The 23,735-nt window shown below is 40.7% G+C and overlaps 1 protein-coding gene across 1 annotated transcript in view; it reads left to right on the top strand.

Moving 5' to 3' along the window:
* The first annotated feature begins 11,454 nt into the window (after positions 1-11,454).
* Positions 11,455-23,735, top strand: part of impact (impact RWD domain protein) — a 30,377-nt gene continuing 18,096 nt past the window's right edge. The window contains exons 1-3 of the mRNA XM_003219646.4: positions 11,455-11,612; positions 14,278-14,406; positions 22,437-22,489. Of these exons, the coding sequence (XP_003219694.2) occupies positions 11,577-11,612; positions 14,278-14,406; positions 22,437-22,489 (218 nt within the window). The 5' untranslated portion in view covers positions 11,455-11,576. The remainder of the gene's footprint in view (positions 11,613-14,277; positions 14,407-22,436; positions 22,490-23,735) is intronic.

The raw sequence follows: 23,735 nt of genomic DNA, 5'->3' as shown, positions 1-23,735 counted from the left end.
TTTTTTAGCTGCTACATCACACTGTTGGCTCACGTTCAACTTGTCCACGAAGACTGCAGGATCTTTCTCACATGGATAGTTGTCGAGCCAGGCATCACCCATCCTGTATTTTTGCATTTAATTTTTATGCCTACGTATAGTATCTTACGTTTGTCCTTGTTGAAATTCACTTTCACTGCCATGCCTCGAAAGTATGGAATCATGGAAGTTGCTATTTTTACAAGGTTTTTAGCTTTCTCTGTCAAAATGTGCTGGTGCCTTATCCAAAGACAAACCCCAGGATTCTATCACATTGAGCCATGGCAGTAAACGTTATGTCAAGCTACATTAATTCTACTGTATGCAGGTCTGTAGCCAGAAAATTTTTTAGGAGGGGTTTGAAAATTGGGGGGAGGGTTTGAACCCCTACAACCCCCCCCCCCCCCCGCTACAGACCTGTCAATATCTGCTTGAGATAGTGCCTGGAGGGCCTCTTAATTTTTTGCGTCTCATAGACTTAGCATGGGGATTTGGTTAACCAGTTAAAATTCATGAGTAAACCAGGTTTCTTTTAACCTGAAAATTTTTTGAGGGGGGTTTGAACCCCCACCCCCACCCCCCCGGCTACAGGTCTGCGTATAGGTGTAGATACACCATAGGCAAGTGACAAGGCATGCCATAGGCGGTGCTGTACTCAAGAGTTTGTGTTTTTTTGGTGGGGGGGGGGGACCAAAATTGCCACATGCAGCCTAAAGCCACTTCCACACAGCTGTATAAAATCCACATTGAACTGCATTATATGGTGGTGTAGGCTCAGATAATCCAGTTCAAAGCAGATATTGTGGATTATCTGTCTTGATAATCTGGGTTATATGGCTGTGTGGAAGGGCCCTATAGTCCTGGGATCTACTTAAAGGCTACACTTTAGGCCCAAGTACAGCCAATGGAATAGAGTGGGTCCTTGGGGACCCTTCTATACTACCAAATCATCTGGATTATGAAAACAGATAATCCACATTATCGTCTTTGAACTGGATTATATGAGTCTGTACTGCCATAATGTTGTCGACCGCGCTTTAGGGGATTGGGCCCTTAAGGAGAGTCCCGATCCGGTCCTGAGAGAACGGACCTTGGCGGAGCCAATAGGAGAATATGAGCCGCAATACAACCTGAAGCCGAAATGAAGAAGGTCCGCCAAAGTTGAAGGAAAATCCGCCAAGGAGTCTTTATTGAGCGATTCAGCTGAAAAGGACTCTAGTAGTGATCATTCAGTCTACTAGGGTACCATATATCAAAAATAAAGCCATATTTATACAGTGTTTCAGTCTGACAGCCCCTTGAATTTCCCGCCCCGCTCCCCCGCCCATCTGATTGCGGATAGGCTAGAGGGTTGAACGAGGCGGGCTTTCGTTTCCCGCCTTGCTCGGTTGGCCCAATAGGGAGCTGCTTTTTGTCCCCACTCGAGCCAATCAGGAAGGAGAAGGCGGGAGTTATTGGAACAATGAAGTGACAGGGCAGGAAAGATCGGATTAATTCCTGCCCGGCCGAATTCTAAAGGGATTAATGACAGCAATCAAGGGTTCCTGTCACGTACACAGATTTCAGATATGCCTTGGGGTGTTAGAGGTGGAAGTAGGGATGGGTGGTGATGGGCTCAGCAGGGCGCCTTCCTGAGGTGTCCTGGATTTCCTTTTGGAGGAGATATGACAATGTTTGCCTTGAGGGCGAATCACCTTTAGGTCAAATACTCCGAATTCGGCGACTCAAGCCCTATATTGTCCATGCAATCTGAATTTGATTGGGTTAAGCGGCAGCGGATTAACCTTTTGTTTTTGGGAAGGTAAGCCTGGGTCATAGAAAATGGGGCAGGTTCTGGGGTTCAAGTTGAGTTCGAAATATTCCTTATTTGATTTCATGACTTGGCAATTATATGAAATAAAATGAAAAATAAAATAAAGTTGGAATATAAACCCAGCTGGGAAAAATACATATTTTCCGGGGATCCCAAAGAGTACAAATACATATAGGCAGATAGATAGATTTCAAGGAAGTAAGGGAGAATCCATAGAGGTGGGTTACATTGCATAAAGGGGAATCATGAATGATATAAACAATTGAGAACATTTGATAAGAACGAAGTTCACAACATCTGGGGAACCCAATATGGAAATTCATAAAAGTGGAGTTTTAGCAGCATGATTTTACAATTCATGAAGTTAGCCCAACGATCAGAAATTCATACAACAGTGATTCATGAGGGTGTCCAGGTACATAGAATATGAAAATTCACGGATACATGAGGAAAAGAGTTCATCTGTGGTGGAAGGAATTCATAGAGATGGCATGGGGAAGAGGCACATGTGGGTTGCAGTCTTTGGAAGTATAAGATTTCATAAGTTCAGGGATAGGTCTGGGGAAGAGTGTTCTTCTCCTTCATAAAATTATGAAGGTATGAATGGAACGTGGAGGGCGCCCGTCCAGGCACCCTCCTGGCAGCTGTAGAGAGGGTGAAGGTCTTTGGAGAACTATGTCTCCCCAGCGGGAGAGCGATCCCCCATCCCCAGTTCACAGAAAGGGACCAGGGATCTCCTAAAACCATCCCGCGGGTCGCGGGGAGAGGAAAGTCCAGGATAAGGCTGGAAGAGAGCAGTCTGGCTTGAAAGGAGCAGTCGGTTCCGTTTGACAGTCAGCTGATGAGGTGCCGAGAACTGGACCGATTTTGGTTCCGTTGGTGGTCCTTGAGTCGGAAGCCTTAGAAAGGATTAGGACTAAAAGAAGAGCGTGCTAGGGGTAATTTTGATAAAGATATGAGCCAATTTGTATCGCCCGCCGTATTAACCTATGGCGGGCGAAGCCTCCGCCAGGGTTTAAAGGACGGACGGGTTAGATAGAGAGAGAGAGATTGCGTGCAAAAGAAGGAGTCAGGGAAAGACACAAAATAACCAGGTAGAGAGTGTTACTGTTAAAAATGAATGCTACTTTTATTGGGGGATTGGTTACATAGTTCAGGGAAGGGGAAAGTGAAGGAAAAAAAGATCTTTTAATAATAGTCTGCTGCGGTCCCGCTCCGTTCCTTTTGGTGATGGATCTGCGGAACTCTCCGCTGCGGGTTCAAATCAATTTGAAAGCCGGGGTCACGGTCATCAATAACCCAGTTTGAAGCAGAAAATTTGGATGCATATGGTAGCGTAGAAGGGGCATGACTGCAAGTATATGCATCAACAAAATGTTATTGGAGAAGAACTGTGAGAGTTATTGTTTCCAATTGTTTAAATAATGCAATTGTGAGACAGCAAGCTAGTATGTTGCTGCTGCTGCCGATAATCAGATTTATTACCTGCTTCTCCTTGAGGCTTGAGAGGTGATACAACATGGTTAAAGCTTTAAGTGTGCATAAACAGAAGTTGGGGGAAAGAATTATAACCATTTCACAATAAACATTTACAGTGCTTTGATTCTTGGGGTTTGTAGTTTCATTAGAATAATGTTTTACAGCAGGATTCCACAGGAACTAAAGTAATATCCAGTTACTATAAATAACATGTAGTGTGAAAGGACACCTGTAAGACGTTGTAGCAAGCTTGTAAACTGGGCAAAGGGCAAACATCTGAGTAATTACTAGTTTAAGCAAAAACAATAGTCATGAAGAGCCTTAAAAGATAACTGATGTGTTATTACAACACACAGTTGGGGCCTGGATATTTCAAGTGAGATATTTTTCAAGCATATTTTTTTAGTAAATCCAGAATCACATTACAGGTGGATGGATTAAATCAAGAAAACCACAGCCGCGAAGTTGGGAAAGGGCTGTTAATTATCAGTCTTCTTGGAGGTCTCTCATTCATGGGCTTATTTTACATCAAAGCCAATCTTGAACCCCTTCTACACTGCCATATAATCAAGATTATCAAAACAGATAATCCACATTATCTGCTTTGAACTGGATTATATGAGGCCCCTTCTACACTGCCATATAATCCAGATTATCAAAGCAGATAACCCACATTATCTGCTTTGAACTAGATTATGTGAGTCTACTCTGTCCTATAATCCAGTTCAAAGCAGATAATCTGGATTTCATATGGCAGTGCAAAAGGGGCCTTGATGACAATCAACAATAAACCAGAACTTCAGCAAAACTTTGTAAGAGTTCTAGGATGGGAAATGGAGCTGCAGGGAAAGCTACATCTAGTTGCTCCTCATAGGTTCCAAATTATGCAACATTTTGTTTTCCTTGGCTATGGGAAAGAGCATTTACTGCAAAGTGTCCCCTTATGCTAATAACATTCTTATATTAAGTTGCGGATAAAGCTGTTTGTCATATCTACCCACACTGTTTTGCTAATAATATGCAGTTCCTATCCCTATCTCTAGAATTTACAGTATTCCGAGCAGATATATTTTCCCTTTTGGATAACAATATATATAGATATGATCAGAGCTAGTTCATTAACAATTTGATTCCCTAAGGACTTTACACCTATAGCTCAGCTCTGAAGGAAGACCTAAACTCACAAGATAAACTGACCAAAGAAGTCTTTATGATGCAATATCAATGTACTGTTTATAAGTTTTATTTCCTGAGTATCCACAAAATCTTTCTTGAAGATGATTTGGAGAGACATAGCATGGGAAAATGTGTATAAAGAGATAGTATGAATGAACTTTAAAATGATAGATGAACAAGGCTTTCACTAAAACTTACTTTTTAAAAAATGGCATAAGAAATAGAGAGAATTGATGTGATAATGGGAGTGCACCAAGAATAAAGAGAATAATTAACAGGCAACTAAATTTATAATCTGAATTAACAGATTATTCAATATTTATTATCAGGGATCTTTGGGGTGTGGAAAGAACGAATGCGTGGACACAATGACATACATCCCAGACTAGTTATATAACTTTGTTTCGAGTTCCTGACATATAGTTTCTGTTCATAAATCCCAGTCTCCATTTATGCATATGTCATAAGTACTTGAGGATAATTTTGCAATAGTTCCATGATATTGCTAAAACTGTCAAGCAGAGGAAGAGCATGTTAAAAAGCATTGCTCGAATTTTTTTGCTTTTGCTTTTTTCGTGTCAGGAGCGACTTGAGAAACTGCAAGTCGCTTCTGGTGTGAGATAATTGGCCGTTTGCAAGGACATTGCCCAGGGGAAGCCTGGATGTTTGATGTTTTACCATCCTTGTAGGAGGTTTCTCTCATGTCCCCACATGGAGCTGGAACTGATAGAGGGAGCTCATCCATGCTCTCCCCGGCTTGGATTCAAATCAGCAACCTTCAAGTCAGCAACCCAATCTTCAAGTCATCAGTCCTGCCGGCACAAAGGTTTAACCCATTGGGCCACCGGAGGCTCCATTGCTCTAGTGGTGGACAATATCACTGTGTCTAGATGATGAAACAAAGGAATTTTAATTCCCCAGTAGATAAAGTACTTCAAAGTACTGTAGGTGTGAAGCAACGTCTGCAAGAGTAATCTTGCATGACATGTTTAACCTGTACCAACTGTTAGGAAACCAAGGAGATGTGTAAAAGGTTGTTTTTAAATTGTTGGGAAATTTTTATTAGACACGGTTGTTATTAAAATACAGGTAGTAAAGAAAAGCTCTTAGCCCCAGAAACCGTACGAGTTGCCGTAAGTCAGAAATGAATTGAAGGTACACTGCAACAATAAATAAGAAAAAGGAGCATTGAAAAGAAGCACCATGTAAAAAGCAATAAAAATAAGCTGCTATATTTATATTTATTTACAGTTGTCCACTGTATATGGTGCTGAGAATACCAGATGGCCATAGTTTAACAAAGGGCTACAAAAACAACCAGGAAAGTGAATGTGAGAGAAATGTGTAACTAAACGCAATGTATATTTACTGAAAAATAAGACTAAGATCAGTGAAGCTGAGAATGTACACATAGCATTGTATACCTGGTCCCTTTTACACTATACAGTTATAGCATTTTGATACCACTTTAATGGTATCAAATGATGGCATTCTATGGAATCCTGGGATTTGTAGCATAGTGAGGCACTAGAACTCTCTGGCAAGGAATTTCAACAAACCTACCAAACTACAAATCTCAAGATTTAATAGGCTGGAGCCTTGAAGATAATGTGATAACAATGAGCTATGATTGTGTACTAAAAAAGAGATCAGAGGGGCCTTCCACACAGCCATATAACCCAGAATATAAAGACAGGTAATCCACAATATCTCCTTTCAACTGGGTTATCTGAGTCCAGACTGTCATATAATCCAGTTCAATGTGAATTTTATACAGCTGTGTGGAAGCTGTGCCTGAGAGAATCTGAATATTTCATTTTGGCAAAGGAGAAAATGAAGAGCATTGTGAGCGCTTTGAAAAGTGAACAGAATAAATTAAATTTAAAGACCATGCAATTAAATCATCTTACAGCATGTAGCAAAGCAAACAAAACAAGTTGCTGAGATGACACATAGAGGATATTAAATCACATTCATCAGAAACCTCACAAATAAGAGGGAAAGTACAGACATTTATGCATGAACACACACATACACACAAGCGGTTTAAAGTAACTTATATAATAAGTAATTCAAAGGAAGGCAACCAGTGAATGTTTTCTATATGAGATTCAGCCATTCTTTTTCATACTTGAAAAAATCCTAACTTGAACACAAAATATTATACTGTTGTTTTATCCAGAATAATGGATAAATAATGGATCCCAATATCCTTAATCCAATTAAGTAAGGTTTTCCAAGTTCTCTAGTTTCATGTTGTCTCAGTGAGTGCATCTATTTATTTTATTTATTTACTTACAGCATTTATATTCTGCCCTTCTCACTCCAAAGGGGACTCAGGGCAGATCACAGAATATACATATGCGGCAAACATACATATGTGGCAAACATTCAGTGCCATTTATACACAGGAGGAGACAGACAATTGTACATAGATAGAGGTATATAGGCTTTTCCCATCTTCGGCATTTTAGAGGCTTGTGCTCGGTTCTGGCGATGGGGGTTGCTGTTGCACAATCTCCCTGCCGAAGAGCTTTGTTCCTAAACTTTCCTCCTTGACTGAATCGCTGGCATTTTTCTGGTATTTTATTTATTTATTTATTTATTTATTTACAGTATTTATATTCTGCCCTTCTCACCCCGAAGGGGACTCAGGGCGGATTACAATGAACACATATATGGCAAACATTCAATGCCAACAGACAAACAACATACAGTATAGACACACACAGAGGCATTTTAACATTTTTCCAGCTTCACGATTCCGGCCACAGGGGGAGCTGTTGCTTCACCATCCACTAGTGGCTGTACTTCCTCATTCCTTTCCTCGTGTTTTGCTGGCAGTTTTATGGTGTTGTAAATTAGTTAAATTAGCCTCCCCGCATAAAGCGTACCTAAATTTCCCTACCTGACAGATGCAACTGTCTTTCGGGGCTGCATAGGTCAACAGCAAGCCGGGCTATTTAATGGTCGGGGGCTTAACCCGACCCGGGCTTTGAACTCATGACCTCTCAGTCAGTAGTGATTTATTGCAGCTGGTTACTAGCCAGCTGTGCCCTATTTTCTATGGATGCCTTTAAAATATCTCCCCACTTTAAAGCAGTACCTATTTATCTACTTACATTTTGCTTTCAAACTGCTAGGTATCGGAAGCTGGGCTAAAGGCCAGGAGTTTACACTGACCCGGGCTTCGAAATGTCATCCTCTTGATTGACAAGTTTACTGCAGCTGGTGGTTTAACCTGCTGTGCTAAAGTCCAGCCTAGCTTCTGCCTGTAGAGTTAATACAGTTTTACAGCACTTGAACTGTCAAGGCCCAATGCTATGGAATCTTGGGAATTGTAGTTGTACAAGGTATTTGGCCTTCTCTGCAATTCATAGCATTGAGACATTGAATAGTTAAAGTGGTATCAGACCATCAGAATACTTTGAGGGGGAAACCCAGAGTTAATTTTAAGTTTTGTTCTTCATCTGTCCACAAAATCATGGGCATGGGATGTGCCTAGAGATACCCTGTTCCTTAAGGCCTGGGGTACCTGCCAACATGAGCCACTGTTTTGTAAGTGGATCCAGATTGTGAATGTCAAGTTTCTATTAAAACCAAAGGAGATTACGCAAACCCAAAGCCAGTCGACTTCTAGTTTAGCTCTGTTTTCTAAAATTAAAACGTAAAATTGTGAATTATGATGCACGGCTCAGTTGGGACATACAGGAAGCCCGCATTACCTGTTTCATTTTTCCTGTAATAATCTTCCATGGATTTCCCTGGAATGTTTGCCTCAGTGCACCTTGGACTTCAGAATATAACCCCATAATTATCATAATCCCCTCACAATGTTCTGGGAAGACTCAAGGTACCGACAATGGGTTTGAATGAGAGCTTCTGGATCTTTTCATGTTTGCCCTGATATGACCTGAGTTATTCCTGGGAACGCTTCCTCATCCCTGTCACTACGCCAGACTTCTCCATGGGGTCCAATTGAAATGGCCAACACCCTAAAGCAGGGTCCCCAAACTAAGACCCACGGGCCAATGTGGCCCTCCAAGGTCATTTACCTGGCCCCCATCATAAACCTCAAACTTAGGGTCTCCCCAAGTCACAACTATTTGAAGTCACACAACAACAAAAGCAACAACAGTCCTAATTAACTTGACTATCTCATTAAGCAAAAGCAGATCTACTCTTCTTATTGAAATACTGTATTACTAGGTTTGTGTTGGCTAAAATTATCCTTCATTTTAAATATTGAATTGTTCTTTAATGGGTTTTTTTGCACTACAAATACGATATGTATAGGAATTTGTTCATATTTTTTTTCAAACTATAGTCAGGCCCCCCAGCAGTCTGAGACTGTGAACTCTGCTTAAAAAGTTTGAAGACCCCTGCTCTAAAGTACCCTTTTGTCTCTCTGGATTTTCACCCATTGTATTGACTGGAGCAGAGATATCAAGACTCATTTTGGTCCATTATTGCTTGCCTCAACGTATTCCCCTCTAAGGGGTGGAGAAATAAATGGACACAATCTTCAAAATAATTCAATAACAGTTTATTAAACTTTATTGCCAACCAGCAATGACATTGGATGGAGCCCTGGATCAACCAGGGAGAGGATCATAGCTGGACACTCTTTTAACTAATCAGGAGCTAGCATGGTAATCTTGTAGTGCTGTCAAAGTGCTATAAATATTTATGTATGTTTGCATTGAGTTCTTTGGAGTGTTGTCTCCACTGACATCCTCTTCGGCCATTGACAATGAAACCTCTGGTTTTGCCTTCAACTGGTTTGTGTCTCCTCTGGCCTTCTGGGAAGTTTGACACGCCGGGCTCCCAACTGCAGTTCTTGCAGAAGCTGAAATCACGTAACAGCTCCATATGTATCTTATGAAACAGAACCCAACTATCTTTAGCATAATACTTGAATGCAGATCTTTTTGCCAAATGTTTTTATATAATTAAAGTATGGTTAAGATAAAAATTTGCAGACAATTAACAACAAGATTAAGACTGATTACACTAGGTTTAGCTCATGAACCAAGTTGACTGAATTATACAAGGATCAAGGAAGGGGTTTTTGGGTTGCTGTGAGTTTTCTGGGCTGTATGGCCATGTTCCAGATGCATTCTCTCCTGACATTTCACCCACATCTATGGCAGGCATCCTCAGAGGTTGTGAGATCTGTTGGAAACTAGGCAGGGGGGTGTCATATATCTGTGGAACTCTTGTCTTTTGGAGGTAAATGTGAATGTTGCAATTAATCACCCTGATTAGCATTGAATAGCCTTGCAGCTTCAAAGCTTGGCTGCTTCCAGCCAGGGGGAATCCTTTGTTGCAAGGTGATTAGCTGGCTCTGATTGTTTCTTGTTTTTGAGTGTTGTTCTTTATTTACTGTCCTGATTTTACAGTTTTTTTAAATCCTGGTAGCCAGATTTTGTTCATTTTCATGGTTCCCTCCTTCCTGTTGAAATTATCCACACGCTTGTGGATTTCAGCGGCTTCTCTGTGTAGTGTGATATAGTGGTCCAGCATTTCTGTGTTCTCAAATAATATATTGTGCCCAGGTAGATTCAACAAGTGCTCTGCTATAGCTGACTTCTCTGGTTGAATTACTCTGCAGTGCCTTTCATGTTCCTTAATTAGCATTTGGGCAATGCTGCGTTTGGTGGTCCCTATGTAGACATGTCTACAACCAGGGCTATAGCCAAGGGGAGGCGGGGGTTAGGGGTCCAACCCCCCCCCCCCCCATTTGTCAAGTTTAAAAAAAAACCCTGATTTACTCATGAATTTTAACTGATTAACCAAATCCCCATGAGTGTCCACTGAAGTTTATTGATGGAGCCTGATTTCTAAATTATTTTGCGTTATGGAACTACTCATGATTTGCTTAAAAAAAAGTATGACCATCCCCAAAATATTTTTCTGGCTATGGCCTTGTCCACAGCTGCATGGTATACATACGGAGTCTATCCTGCAGGGATGAGAGGCTCCCTCTTGCCCCACTTGCCTAGTTTCCAACAAACCTCACAACCTCTGAGGATGCCTGCCATAGATATGGGTGAAACATCAGCTCACAGCAACCCAGTGATGCCAGCCATGAATGTTGAATTGGTTGAGACACAAGATATTCACTGAAAAACTATAGCAAAATGTGCTGCAAGATGTCCTGCAAAAACATTTATTTGCAGTTTAATAAACTTTTCCAAGTTTTTATGATTGAATCAATTAGCAAATGACATTTATAACCCAGGAACAAAACTCATGTTACACGGTGATACACTGCCATATGGTGCAATTTGAATTGCATTATATGGCAGTGTAGAACCAGCCTGAAAGAAGCAACTTATGAAAGTTTGAATCTGGGAAGTGGGGAGAGCTCCTGCTGTTAGCCCCAGCTTCTGCCAATCTAGCAGTTCAAAAACATGCAAATGTGAGCAGATCAATAGGTACCACTCCAACGGGAAGGTAACAGCGTTCCATGCAGTCATGCCGGCCGCATGTCCTTGGAGGTGTCTCTGGATAACACTGGCTCTTCGGCTTAGAAATGGAGATGAGCACCAACCCTCAGAGTCAGACACGACTAGTCTTAATGTCAGGGGAAAACCTTTACCTTTACCTATAGTACCTATAGTTCATCTACACTGTAGAATTAATACATTTTGACACCACTTTAATTACCATGGCTCAATGCTATGGAATCATGGGAGCTGTAGTTTCACAAGGTCTTTATTGGTGCCTCACCAAACTACAACTCCCATGATTCCATAGCATTGAGCCATGGTAGTTAAAGTGGTACCAAACTGCATTAACTCTATAGTATTAAAAACATACATTCATATTTTGCGTGTTTTTTTATTTTGTAAACACACGCAAACTCTTCATTCCTTTCTGCAAGAATCCCAGCTGTTGTCTATCACTTTCTATGTCTATGTTGATTTTTGAAGAGGCACTGGGAAGACTACAAAAGGAGGCTAAGACCCTCGATTGTAACAGTACGCATGCGCCATGTCTCCTCTCGCCGACTATTTCTCGGCAGTGTTTCTCTCTCAAGGCTCTCGGATGAGTTTTCCGGAGGGAGGGGTGATTCCTGGATGTAATGGCGGCCAGTAACCCGGAAACCGCGCAGAAGCAAGTGAGTGCGTGGACGCGCCCCCTCCCCCTGGGGCTTGCTTCAGAGTTAAAAGCAACGGGAGGGCAAAGGGTGGAAATAGACTAGGCCGCTTCTATCAGCAGAGTTTAATCACGCGTGGATAGCAGAAGAAGGAGTCGTGTAGCTCAGCAGCAATTAGATCGCTGTCCCAAAGCAGTATATTCTGAGGGTGCATCTACACTGCAGAATGAACGCAGTTTGACACCACTTTGAACAGCCATGCCTCACTGCTGTGGAATCCAGGGAGCTGTAGTGTTATGAGTCGCCAGCTCTCTTTGGCAGACAGGGATGAAGACCTTGTGAAACTATAACTTCCATGATCCCATAGAATCTAACCATGGCAGTTAAAGTGGTGTCAAACTGTGTTAATTCTACATTGTAGATGCACACCAGTTAGGTGGGAAATAAGCACCATTGCATTTAATGCTGGGTGGATGCTCTGAACTTCTGCCAACCTAGCAGTTCGAAAACATGCAAATGTGAGTAGATCAATAGATACCGCTCTGGCGGGAAGGTAACGGCACTCCATGCAGTCATGCCGGCCACATGACTTAAGGGGTCTACGGACAACGCTGGCTCTTCGGCTTAGAAATGGAGATGAGCACCAACCCCCAGAAGACCTTTACCTTTGGCTTTTCCTTGATCCCCTCCTTATTATCCAACATTGTCCCTTATCCAGCGTGGCTGGGATTTCAGGAGTTGAAGTCCAAAACACCTGGAGGCCCAAAGGTTGGGAACCTCTGCACTAAAGCAAAGTCCCAGCTGTTAACTACATAGGACCACTCACTACTGAGGTCCTAGGAGCACGGACTTTGTGCCAGGTTCGCATTAATAATCACACCTTATTTTTCATTTATTTTGCTTAATAAGTCAACAAATAAGCATTGATTTGGTGTCACTGAAACTAGTTGACCCTAGCATCCATAGTTGTTTCCGTCACCCACAGGAGCTACTTCTTAGCAATACAGTAATTATAATTGTTATATTTTAATGGGCTTTAAAATGTTTTGAAATAATTTAAATATTTTGTTTTTTATAAAAATTCATCTTAACTGTATTTTGTTTAACTCGTAAGCCATGTTGGCTTCTATATTAGAAGAAAGGTGAGATATAAAACAAACAAAGAGGAATCAGTTCTGTGAACCTTATACACAGCTTCTGTGAACCTTACACACAGCTATTATTATTACTATTAATTCCCCACTTTATCTTTCTTAAAAGAAACTCAAAGTGGCAAACAGCACTAAAGTAATTGTTATTTATTCGTTCAATTGCTTCCGACTTTTTGTGACCTCATGGACCAGCTCCCTATCAGCCGTGGGCACCCCTAGTTCCTTCAAGGACAAGCCAGTCACTTCAAGGATACCATTCATCCATCTTGCCCTTAGTCGGCCCCTTTTCCTTTTTCCTTCCATTTTACCCAGCATCACTATCTTCTCCAAGGTATTCTATCTTCTCATTGTGTGGCCAAAGTACTTCATCTTTGCCTCCAATATCCTTCCCTCCAGTGAGCAGTCGGGCATTATTTCCTGAGTATGGACTGGTTTGATCTTCTTGCAGTCCAAGGAACTCTCAGAATTTTCCTCCAACGTCACAGTTCAAAAGCATCTTATCTTCCTTTGCTCAGCCTTCCTTATGGTACAGCTCTCGTATCCATAGGTTACTACGGGGAATATCATTGCTTTAACTATGCGGACCTTCATTGCCAGTGTGATGTTTCTACTCTTGACTATTTTATCAAGATTGGTTATTGCTCTCCTCCCAAGAAGTAAACAACTTCTGATTTCCTGGCTGCGGTCTGCGTCTGCAGTAATCTTTGCGCCTAGAAATACAAAGTCTGTCACTGCCTCCATGTTTTCTTCCTCTATTTGCCATAGAGGTTGTCATAATCTTGGTTTTTTATGTTTAACTGCAACCCATCTTTTGCACTTTCTTCTATCAGCTTGGTTATAAGGCTCCTCAGCTCCTCCTCGCTTTCAGCCATCAAAGTGGTATCATCTGCATATCTAAGGTTGTTAATGTTTCTTCCAGCAATTTTAACTCCAGCCTTGGATTCATCAAGCCCTACATGTTGCATGATGTGTTCTGCATACAAGTTGAATAGGTCGGGTGAGAGTACACAGCCCTGCCGTACTCCTTTCCCAATCTTGAACTAAATACAACATGAAATTTTAAACCTAAGAAACATACAAACACCAAAATAGGATAAAACATCAAAACTATTAAAAATAAACAGTTAAAATAACATAGAACCTATCAAGATGCTTACCTACTCCATACAATACCCCCTGGCTTGGTTTTAAAAACATTTTCTTTAATTTTTTTTAAATTTAAGAATTTAGGGGTAGGTGCAGTGATTTTTAGAAATTGTGTGATGATTAGTATGCCAACATGGTTTTGGAATAAAAGTTCCTTCTTACAACCCACACTTACATTGACAAAATGAGTTTGCATTGACTACAGATGCAGCATAATAAACGTGTTATGGTTATATAGTATATATTTATATATATATATTATATACGTATTATGGATATCTTTACAGAGTCATCTTGATACTATATGTGTCTCATAATGTGGGTTGTTATTTAGCTGTGTAAATGGTACTGAGCAAGTTGAAATATAAATTAACATCATTTTCTGCCAGACAGAAGAAATTGAAGCCTTATCTGCTATATATGGCGATGAATGGTGTGCTGTTGATGAAGATGAAAAAATATTCTGCATTCGGGTCAGTGAATGCTTGGAAGATCCAAAGTGGACTCTTTGTCTACAGGTAGGCTTGGTGTTACATAATCTGTCTTCAAGTCTCTAATAAGATACTTTGGAAGAGAACGCAATTTAAAACCTAAGAGAAGTTTGCAATGAAGATGGAATGCTATTTCATGAATTAAATCTTCAACAGGATTATATGTAAAAACTTAAGATTTTAAGATACGTACAGTGTTCCCTCACATATCGTTGGGGTTAGATTCCAGGACCACCCTCAATAAGTGAAAATCCACAAAGTAGGGACGCTATATTTATTTTAATATTTATACATTATTTTAGTAGTTATACACTATTTTAAGTCTTTATCAACCAATCGTGTGTTGATATATCGCCTCCTTCTCCTCCCGCTGCCACTTGGGCTCCTTTTCTCTCCCTTTGGCTTCTCCTTCCTTCCTTCCTTAGGCTGTAAATTGTAATTTTTATGATTTATAATAGTCTTTTAGAGTTTATTGAAAAACCGCGAAACAGCGAATCCGCAAAAAGTGAACCGCAATGTAGTGAGGGAACACTGTATAACCTTGTCGAAGATTTCATTTGGACTCATGAAATAGCATGTTAAAATGTTAAGATTTTTAAAATGTTAAAATACTAATTTTCTTTGGAAAATAAAATTAGGTTTCTGATTCAAAATATTGCACAACAAATTCTCTGGATGCAGGAAAGAAGAGTTTTCATCAACTCTACTCCACATCTGAATAGTTTCAAGAGGAGCCTACTTTGACACTACTCCATACCTGAATACTTGAAAGAAAACCAACACAACCATGTGCAGTCTTTTGTGTGTTGGATCTTTGCTTATCTATATATATAAAATGATAAAGTTGTTTGCGCAGTGACTATAACAACAAAACTAAACATCCCAGAAATACGAAATTTGGCAACACAGTGCAAAAGGCTTGCCTCCAGGTTACAACAACACAACCACACCACAAAACCACAATCCAGACCCACAAAACTCACAACAACGCATCATGCGATAACAACACAACTAAACGCCCCAGAAATACAAAACTTGGCAACACAATGCAAAAGCCTTGCCTCCCAGTTGTAACAACACAACCACACCACAAAACCACACAGGACCCACAAAACTCACAACAACGCATCGTGACTAAAACAACACAACTAAACGCCCCAGAAATACAAAACTTGGCAACACAATGCAAAAGCCTTCCCTCCAGATTGTAACAACACAACCACACCACAAAACCACAATCCGGACCCATAAAACTCACAACAACACATCATGACCATAACAACACAACTAAACGCCCCAGAAATACGAAATTTGGCACACAACTAAACGCCCCAGAAATATAAAACTTGACAACACAACACAAAAGCCTTGCCTCCCAGTTGTAACAACACAACCACACCACAAAACCACAATCCGGACCCATAAAACTCACAACAACACATCATGACCATAACAACACAACTAAATGCCCCAGAAATACAAAACTTGGCACACAACTAAACCCCCCAGAAATACAAAACTTGACAACACAACACAAAAGCCTTTTCTCCCGGTTGTAACAACACAACTACACCACAAAACCACAATCCGGACCCACAAAACTCACAACAGTGCATCGTGACTATAACGACACAACAAAACGCCCCAGAAATACAAAACTTGGCAACAAAACACAAAAGCCTTGCCTCTCAGTTGTAACAACACAACCACACCACAAAACCACAATCCGGACCCACAAAACTCACAACAGTGCATCGTGACTATAACAACACAACTAAACGCCCCAGAAATACAAAACTTGGCAACAAAACACAAAAGCCTTGCCTCTCAGTTGTAACAACACAACCACACCACAAAACCACAATCCGGACCCACAAAACTCACAACAGTGCATCGTGACTATAACGACACAACTAAACGCCCCAGAAATACAAAACTTGGCACACAACTAAACGCCCCAGAAATACAAAACTTGGCAACAAAACACAAAAGCCTTGCCTCTCAGTTGTAACAACACAACCGCACCACAAAACCACAATCCGGACCCACAAAACTCACAACAACGCATTGTGATTATAAAAAATACAAAATTTGACAACACAACTCATCCACCTCCCCAATCCCTACATTCACACTTGGCCTCCAAAAAAAACAATTACAATAGTAACAATGACAACAACAACAACAATAAGAATCAACACCATCACAGGCAAGAAACAGCCAGGCACTGAGGCTGAGAGGCCAGTCAGTGCTACACTGGGCCTCCAAAAAACAATACAGTAGCATCTAACTTATCCAACCTTCATGACCACAACAACAACAATAATAATAAACACCTACACAGGCAAAACAAAAAAAGACTATTGTACCACAATAAAAATATAAACCGCACTCAGCAGAATCAGACATTACAACTAACAACAAACCAAAGACAACAGGGATCTCAAGCAATTATCAATCAACACAAAAATTAAAGAAGGTAACAGACTTCAAATACTACTACTAATGTGAGTATAAAGAAGGTGGAGGTCACAGCATAAATACAACCTAATGTAGAATGACCAACACCACCAGACTAAGCCACAGCAACGCGTGGCCGGGCACAGCTAGTCTATATATATAAAAGGATAAAGTTGCGGGCGCAGTGACTATAACAACAAAACTAAACATCCCAGAAATACGAAATTTGGCAACACAATGCAAAAGGCTTGCCTCCAGGTTACAACAACACAACCACACCACAAAACCACAATCCAGACCCACAACACTCACAACAACGCATCATGCGATAACAACACAACTAAACGCCCCAGAAATACAAAACTTGGCAACACAATGCAAAAGCCTTGCCTCCCAGTTGTAACAACACAACCACACCACAAAACCACACAGGACCCACAAAACTCACAACAACGCAAAGTGACTATAACAACACAACTAAACGCCCCAGAAATACGAAACTTGGCAACACAACGCAAAAGCCTTCCCTCCAGGTTGTAACAACACAACCACACCACAAAACCACAATCCGGACCCATAAAACTCACAACAATGCATCGTGACTATAACAACACAACTAAACGTCCCAGAAATACGAAACTTGGCACACAACTAAATGCCCCAGAAATATAAAACTTGACAACACAACGCAAAAACCTTGCCTCCCGGTTGTAACAACACGACCACACCACAAAACCACAATCTGGACCCACAAAACTCACAACAATGCATTGTGACTATAACAACACAACTAAACGCCCCAGAAATACAAAACTTGGCACACAACTAAACGTCCCAGAAATACAAAATTTGACAACACAACACAAGAGCCTTTTCTCCCGATTGTAACAACACAACCACACCACAAAACCACAATCCGGACCCACAAAACTCACAACAACGCATCGTGACTATAACACAACAAAACGCCCCAGAAATACAAAATTTGACAACACAACGCAAAAGCCTTGCCTCCCAGTTGTCAGAACACAACCACAACACAAAACCACAATCCGGACCCACAAAACTCACAACAACGCATCATGACTATAACAACACAACTAAACGCCCCAGAAATACAAAACTTGGCAAAACAATGCAAAAGCCTTGCCTCCCGGTTGTAACAACACAACCACACCACAAAACCACACCGGACCCACAAAACTCACAACAACGCATCATGACTATAACAACACAACTAAACGCCCAAGAAATACGAAACTTGGCAACACAACACAAAAGCATTCCCTCCCGATTGTAACAACACAACCACACCACAAAACCACAATCCGGACCCACAAAACTCACAACAATGCATCGTGACTATAACAACACAACTAAACGCCCCAGAAATACAAAACTTGGCACACAACTAAACGACCCAGAAATACAAAACTTCGCAACACAACACAAAAGCCTTGCCTCTCAGTTGTAACAACACAACCACACCACAAAACCACAATCCAGACCCACAAAACTCACAACAACGCATTGTGACTATAACAAATACAACATTTGACAACACAACTCATCCACCTCCCCAATCCCTACATTCACACTTGGCCTCCAAAAAAACAATTACAATAATAACAATGACAACAACAACAACAATAAGAATCAACACCATCACAGGCAAGAAACAGCCAGGCACTGAGGCTGAGAGGCCAGTCAGTGCTAAACTGGGCCTCCAAAAAACAATACAGTAGCATCTAACTTATCCAACCTTCATAATAACTACAACAACAATAATAATAAACACCTACACAGGCAAAACAAAAAAAAAAGACTATTGTACCACAATAAAAATATAAACCGCACTCAGCAGAATCAGACATTACAATTAACAACAAACCAAAGACAACAGGGATCTCAAGCAATTATCAATCAACACAAAAATTGAAGAAGGTAACAGACTTCAAATACTACTACTAATGTGAGTATAAAGAAGGGTGGAGGTCACAGCATCAATACAACCTAATGTAGACTGACCAACATCACCAGACTAAGCCACAGCAACGCGTGGCCGGGCACAGCTAGTCTATATATATAAAATGATAAAGTTGTTTGCGCAGTGACTATAACAACAAAACTAAACATCCCAGAAATACGAAATTTGGCAACACAATGCAAAAGGCTTGCCTCCAGGTTACAACAACACAACCACACCACAAAACCACAATCCAGACCCACAAAACTCACAACAACGCATCATGCGATAACAACACAACTAAACGCCCCAGAAATACAAAACTTGGCAACACAATGCAAAAGCCTTGCCTCCCAGTTGTAACAACACAACCACACCACAAAACCACACAGGACCCACAAAACTCACAACAACGCATCGTGACTATAACAACACAACTAAACGTCCCAGAAATACGAAACTTGGCAACACAACACAAAAGCCTTGCCTCCCGGTTGTAACAACACAACCACACCACAAAACCACAATCCGGACCCACAAAACTCACAACAATGCATCGTGACTATAACAACACAACTAAACGCCCCAGAAATACGAAACTTGGCACACAACTAAACGCCCCAGAAATATAAAACTTGACAACATAACGCAAAAGCCTTGCTTCCCGGTTGTAACAACACAACCACACCACAAAACCACAATCCAGGCCCACAAAACTCACAACAATGCATCGTGACTATAACAACGCAACTAAACGGCCCAGAAATATGAAACTTGGCATACAACTAAACGCCCCAGAAATAGAAAACTTGACAACACAACACAAAACCCTTTTCTCCCGGTTGTAACAACACAACTACACCACAAAACCACAATCCGGACCCACAAAACTGACAACAACGTATCGTGACTATAATATAACTAAACGCCCCAGAAATACAAAATTTGACAACAGAACGCAAAAGCCTTGCCTCCCGGTTGTAAGAACACAACCACAACACAAAACCACACTGGACTCACAAAACTCACAACAGCGCATCATGACTATAACAACACAACTAAACGCCCCAGAAATACGAAACTTGGCAACACAACACAAAAGCATTCCCTCCCGATTGTAACAACACAACCACACCACAAAACCACAATCCGGACCCACAAAACTCACAACAACGCATCATGACTATAACAACACAACTAAACGCCCCAGAAATACAAAACTTGGCAAAACAATGCAAAAGCCTTGCCTCCCAGTTGTAACAACACAACCACACCACAAAACCACACTGGACCCACAAAACTCACAACAGTGCATCATGACTATAACAACACAACTAAACGCCCCAGAAATACGAAACTTGGCAACACAACACAAAAGCATTCCCTCCCGATTGTAACAACACAACCACACCACAAAACCACAATCCGGACCCACAAAACTCACAACAGAGCATCGTGACTATAATAACACAACTAAATGCCCCAGAAATACAAAACTTGGCACACAACTAAACGCTCCAGAAATACAAAACTTGGCAACACAACACAAAAGCCTTGCCTCTCAGTTGTAACAACACAACCGCGCCACAAAACCACAATCTGGACCCACAAAACTCACAACAATGCATTGTGACTATAGCAAATACAAAATTTGACAACACAACTCATCCACCTCCCCAATCCCTACATTCACACTTGGCCTCCAAAAAACAATTACAATAATAACAATGACAATAACAACAACAATAAGAATCAACACCATCACAGGCAAGAAACAGCCAGGCACTGAGGCTGAGAGGCCAGTCAGTGCTACACTGGGCCTCCAAAAAACAATACAGTAGCATCTAACTTATTCAACCTTCATGACCACTACAACAACAATAATAATAAACACCTACACAGGCAAAACAAAAAAAAGACTATTGTTCCACAATAAAAATATAAACCGCACTCAGCAGAATCAAACATTACAACTAACAACAAACCAAAGACAACAGGGATCTCAAGCAATTATCAATCAACACAAAAATTGAAGAAGGTAACAGACTTCAAATACTACTACTAATGTGAGTATAAAGAAGGTGGAGGTCACAGCATAAATACAACCTAATGTAGACTGACCAACACCACCAGACTAAGCCACAGCAACGCGTGGCCGGGCACAGCTAGTATCCTATATATAATTTTAGAACCAGTCAAATTCTCCATTTAGCATACCTAAACATCGCATGAAAGAACTAGCTGGACTGAAAATGCTGCAAAGTTTGTTGTACTCTACAGTAACTTTCAGATCAACTCTGGTATGTTGTGTTCATAGGGATTTTTGATCAACTCACTTTTGCTAATATTAAAGAATGTTGAGGTACAGACAACATTGTGTTTGTAGGCATCAAAATTCTGTTGCATTCTTGCAAGCAGTTTTATTCCTCAGTGAAGAGCAAAGATAGGTGTAATGGTTGTTGTATGTCTTTCGGGCTGTGTGGCCATGTTCCAGAAGCATTCTCTCCTGACGTTTCGCCCACATCTATGGCAGGCATTCTCAGAGGTTGTGAGGTACCGCTGAGGATGCCTGCCATAGATGTGGGCGAAACGTCAGGAGAGAATGCTTCTGGAACATGGCCACACAGCCCGAAAGACATACAACAACCCTGTGATCCCGGCCATGAAAGCCTTCGACAACACATAGGTGTAATGGTTTCTATGTGTATGGTATGACTTGCTGTCTTTTGCTTTCTTGCAGTAAGTCCTATTTTTTTTTACTTTGCCACTACTTTTGAAATGTTCCCAAATGTCAAAAGTAGTTTGAAAAGTAACGTACCAAAATGTTGTTTTGAGTATTATACTCTGCCATGCCTGTAGTGTTTGCTATGCATCTCTTTAGATTGTAGGCTATTTCATTTCTAGCCATACAGCTTTTATATGTAACATTATTTACCAAATGATTAATTCTGAGACAAAACATTCTATAGAGGGCCATATGTGCTGTTTATGTAATAGGATGTTTTAAGGTTGCCTAATGAAGATACTATTACTTCTTTGTGTGTGTGTGTGTGTGTGTGTGTGTGTATATATATATATATTCTTTTTTTAAAATGTGTGTTATTCTTGAGAAACTAATTCTGGGTTCCTGCTTCTCTTTCTGATACATGTTAGACCTCTGTAGTCGCTGGTTGTGCACCCACAGATTCAACTAACTACAGTTTGAAAATATTTGCAGGGAAAATCCAAGAAGCAAACCTTGGTTTTGCCACATTCTGAGTGCTACGCTGATATGTAGGCGTACCCAGCTTCAGCCTCCCACAGTTTTACAGATCCTTAAGTTTTCTGCCTCCATTGATTGAACTGTTGGCTATGGTATTTTATATAACTGGATGTGAACATCCACAGATTTTGGAATCTACTGTGAGTCCTGGAACCATACCCCAGTGGGTACCAAGGACCCCCTGCATTACCAAAACTAGAAAGTCAGAATCACATTCTTCAGCTGTTAGGAAAGTTGATTGACATCTTAATTCTGTGCAAATTCTGCTTTGTTCAGTGTGAACACATATAATCTTTGTTGTTTAATCTATTTCATAACTGTTCTGTTCTACCTTTTTCCCAATTGTGGGCTAATTTATTTTTATTTCAGGTGATCCTGCCACCTGAATATCCAACAGCTGCCCCACCTATTTATCAACTTAAGTAAGTGGTAGTTCATTTCAGGAATATTTTCATGTATTTGCCTAGTGTCATCCTCTTATTCTGTGATCATCATGTGTCACTATTTAGCCGTAATATAAGCAATGGAGAGGGAAACTAAGAAACATTCTGGCTGCTGTTTCTGGCCCATCTTCCACATCTACCCAGTGTCAAGAGCGTATTGTATTCTCTGAAATAATGCAGTCTGTTTTGCATACACTGCATATATGAAAGAGACCCATTGTGAGAGTGATGGGATTATTGCCTTAAAAATCCTTTGGTTGCTGAATGAAAATGTTGCTCATTGACAGTATTTCTGCATGAAAAAAGTGTGTCATAGTACAAAGAGTTATCATATGCAATGTGAATCATAACTTGAAAGTTGTATAATCAGCCATCAAGAGACTTGTGCCAGTTCTGACTAGTACTGACATGATCTCCTTCCACATGATGCTCTGGTTTATCAGATATGGCAATAGGCTGTGTTTGATTTTGGCTTTTATGGAAGAGATCATAAGGGAGACTTGTGAGGTTTTCCTCCTTTTGACATTTGTTTGCTTCCAGCTCTTCAGAACCAAGTTTTGCTATGGAGAAATGGGAAGTACATGGCTAAGCTGTGTGAGTTCAGGCAGGAATAATGTATATATAATAGAATAATAGAGTTGGAAGAGACCACATGTGCCATCTAGTCCAACCCTCAGCCATGCAGGAAAAGCACATAGTATCCCTGACAGTTGGCCATCCAGCCTCTGTTCAAAAGCTTCCAAGGAAGGAGCTTTGCCTGGAGTTACGCTTAAAAATGTACCTTTTCAGACTTACATACAAATTAAACTTAAGACTAAACATACAGATCCTATCTTGTTTGTATCTTAAGGATTGCATGTACTTTGGTGACAGTTGAAATGTTGTCACTACTTTAAACATGAGCAAGGTGCACAGGGTTTTGGACCTTATTTTTAAGTGAATTCCTGCCCCCAGAAACTCTCAGCAACCGGAGTTCAGCTTTAAAAGAAGCTGAATAGTCCCCTTGTGTTTTGATTATAGTAAATAAGGGGTAATTCTCTTGATCCCGAGAGTTGACTACCTAGGGTTCTGTTAATTCAGTTCTGAACCTGACAGATTTTTATTTGGAAGAATTTAGCAAATCCTAAACCACATGAAGGACAGATGAAACATGCAGGTCATACAAGGTCAGTACCAAAAAGTGTTGAAGATTAGAGCTCAAGACTTGACTACTTAGCACGCTTGT

Source organism: Anolis carolinensis, chromosome 4 (genome assembly GCF_035594765.1).
Source record: "Anolis carolinensis isolate JA03-04 chromosome 4, rAnoCar3.1.pri, whole genome shotgun sequence".
NCBI classification, from domain to species: Eukaryota; Metazoa; Chordata; class Lepidosauria; order Squamata; family Dactyloidae; genus Anolis; species Anolis carolinensis.
Note: the sequence above shows the minus strand (reverse complement) of the source record. Positions and strands in the feature narration are given on the sequence as shown.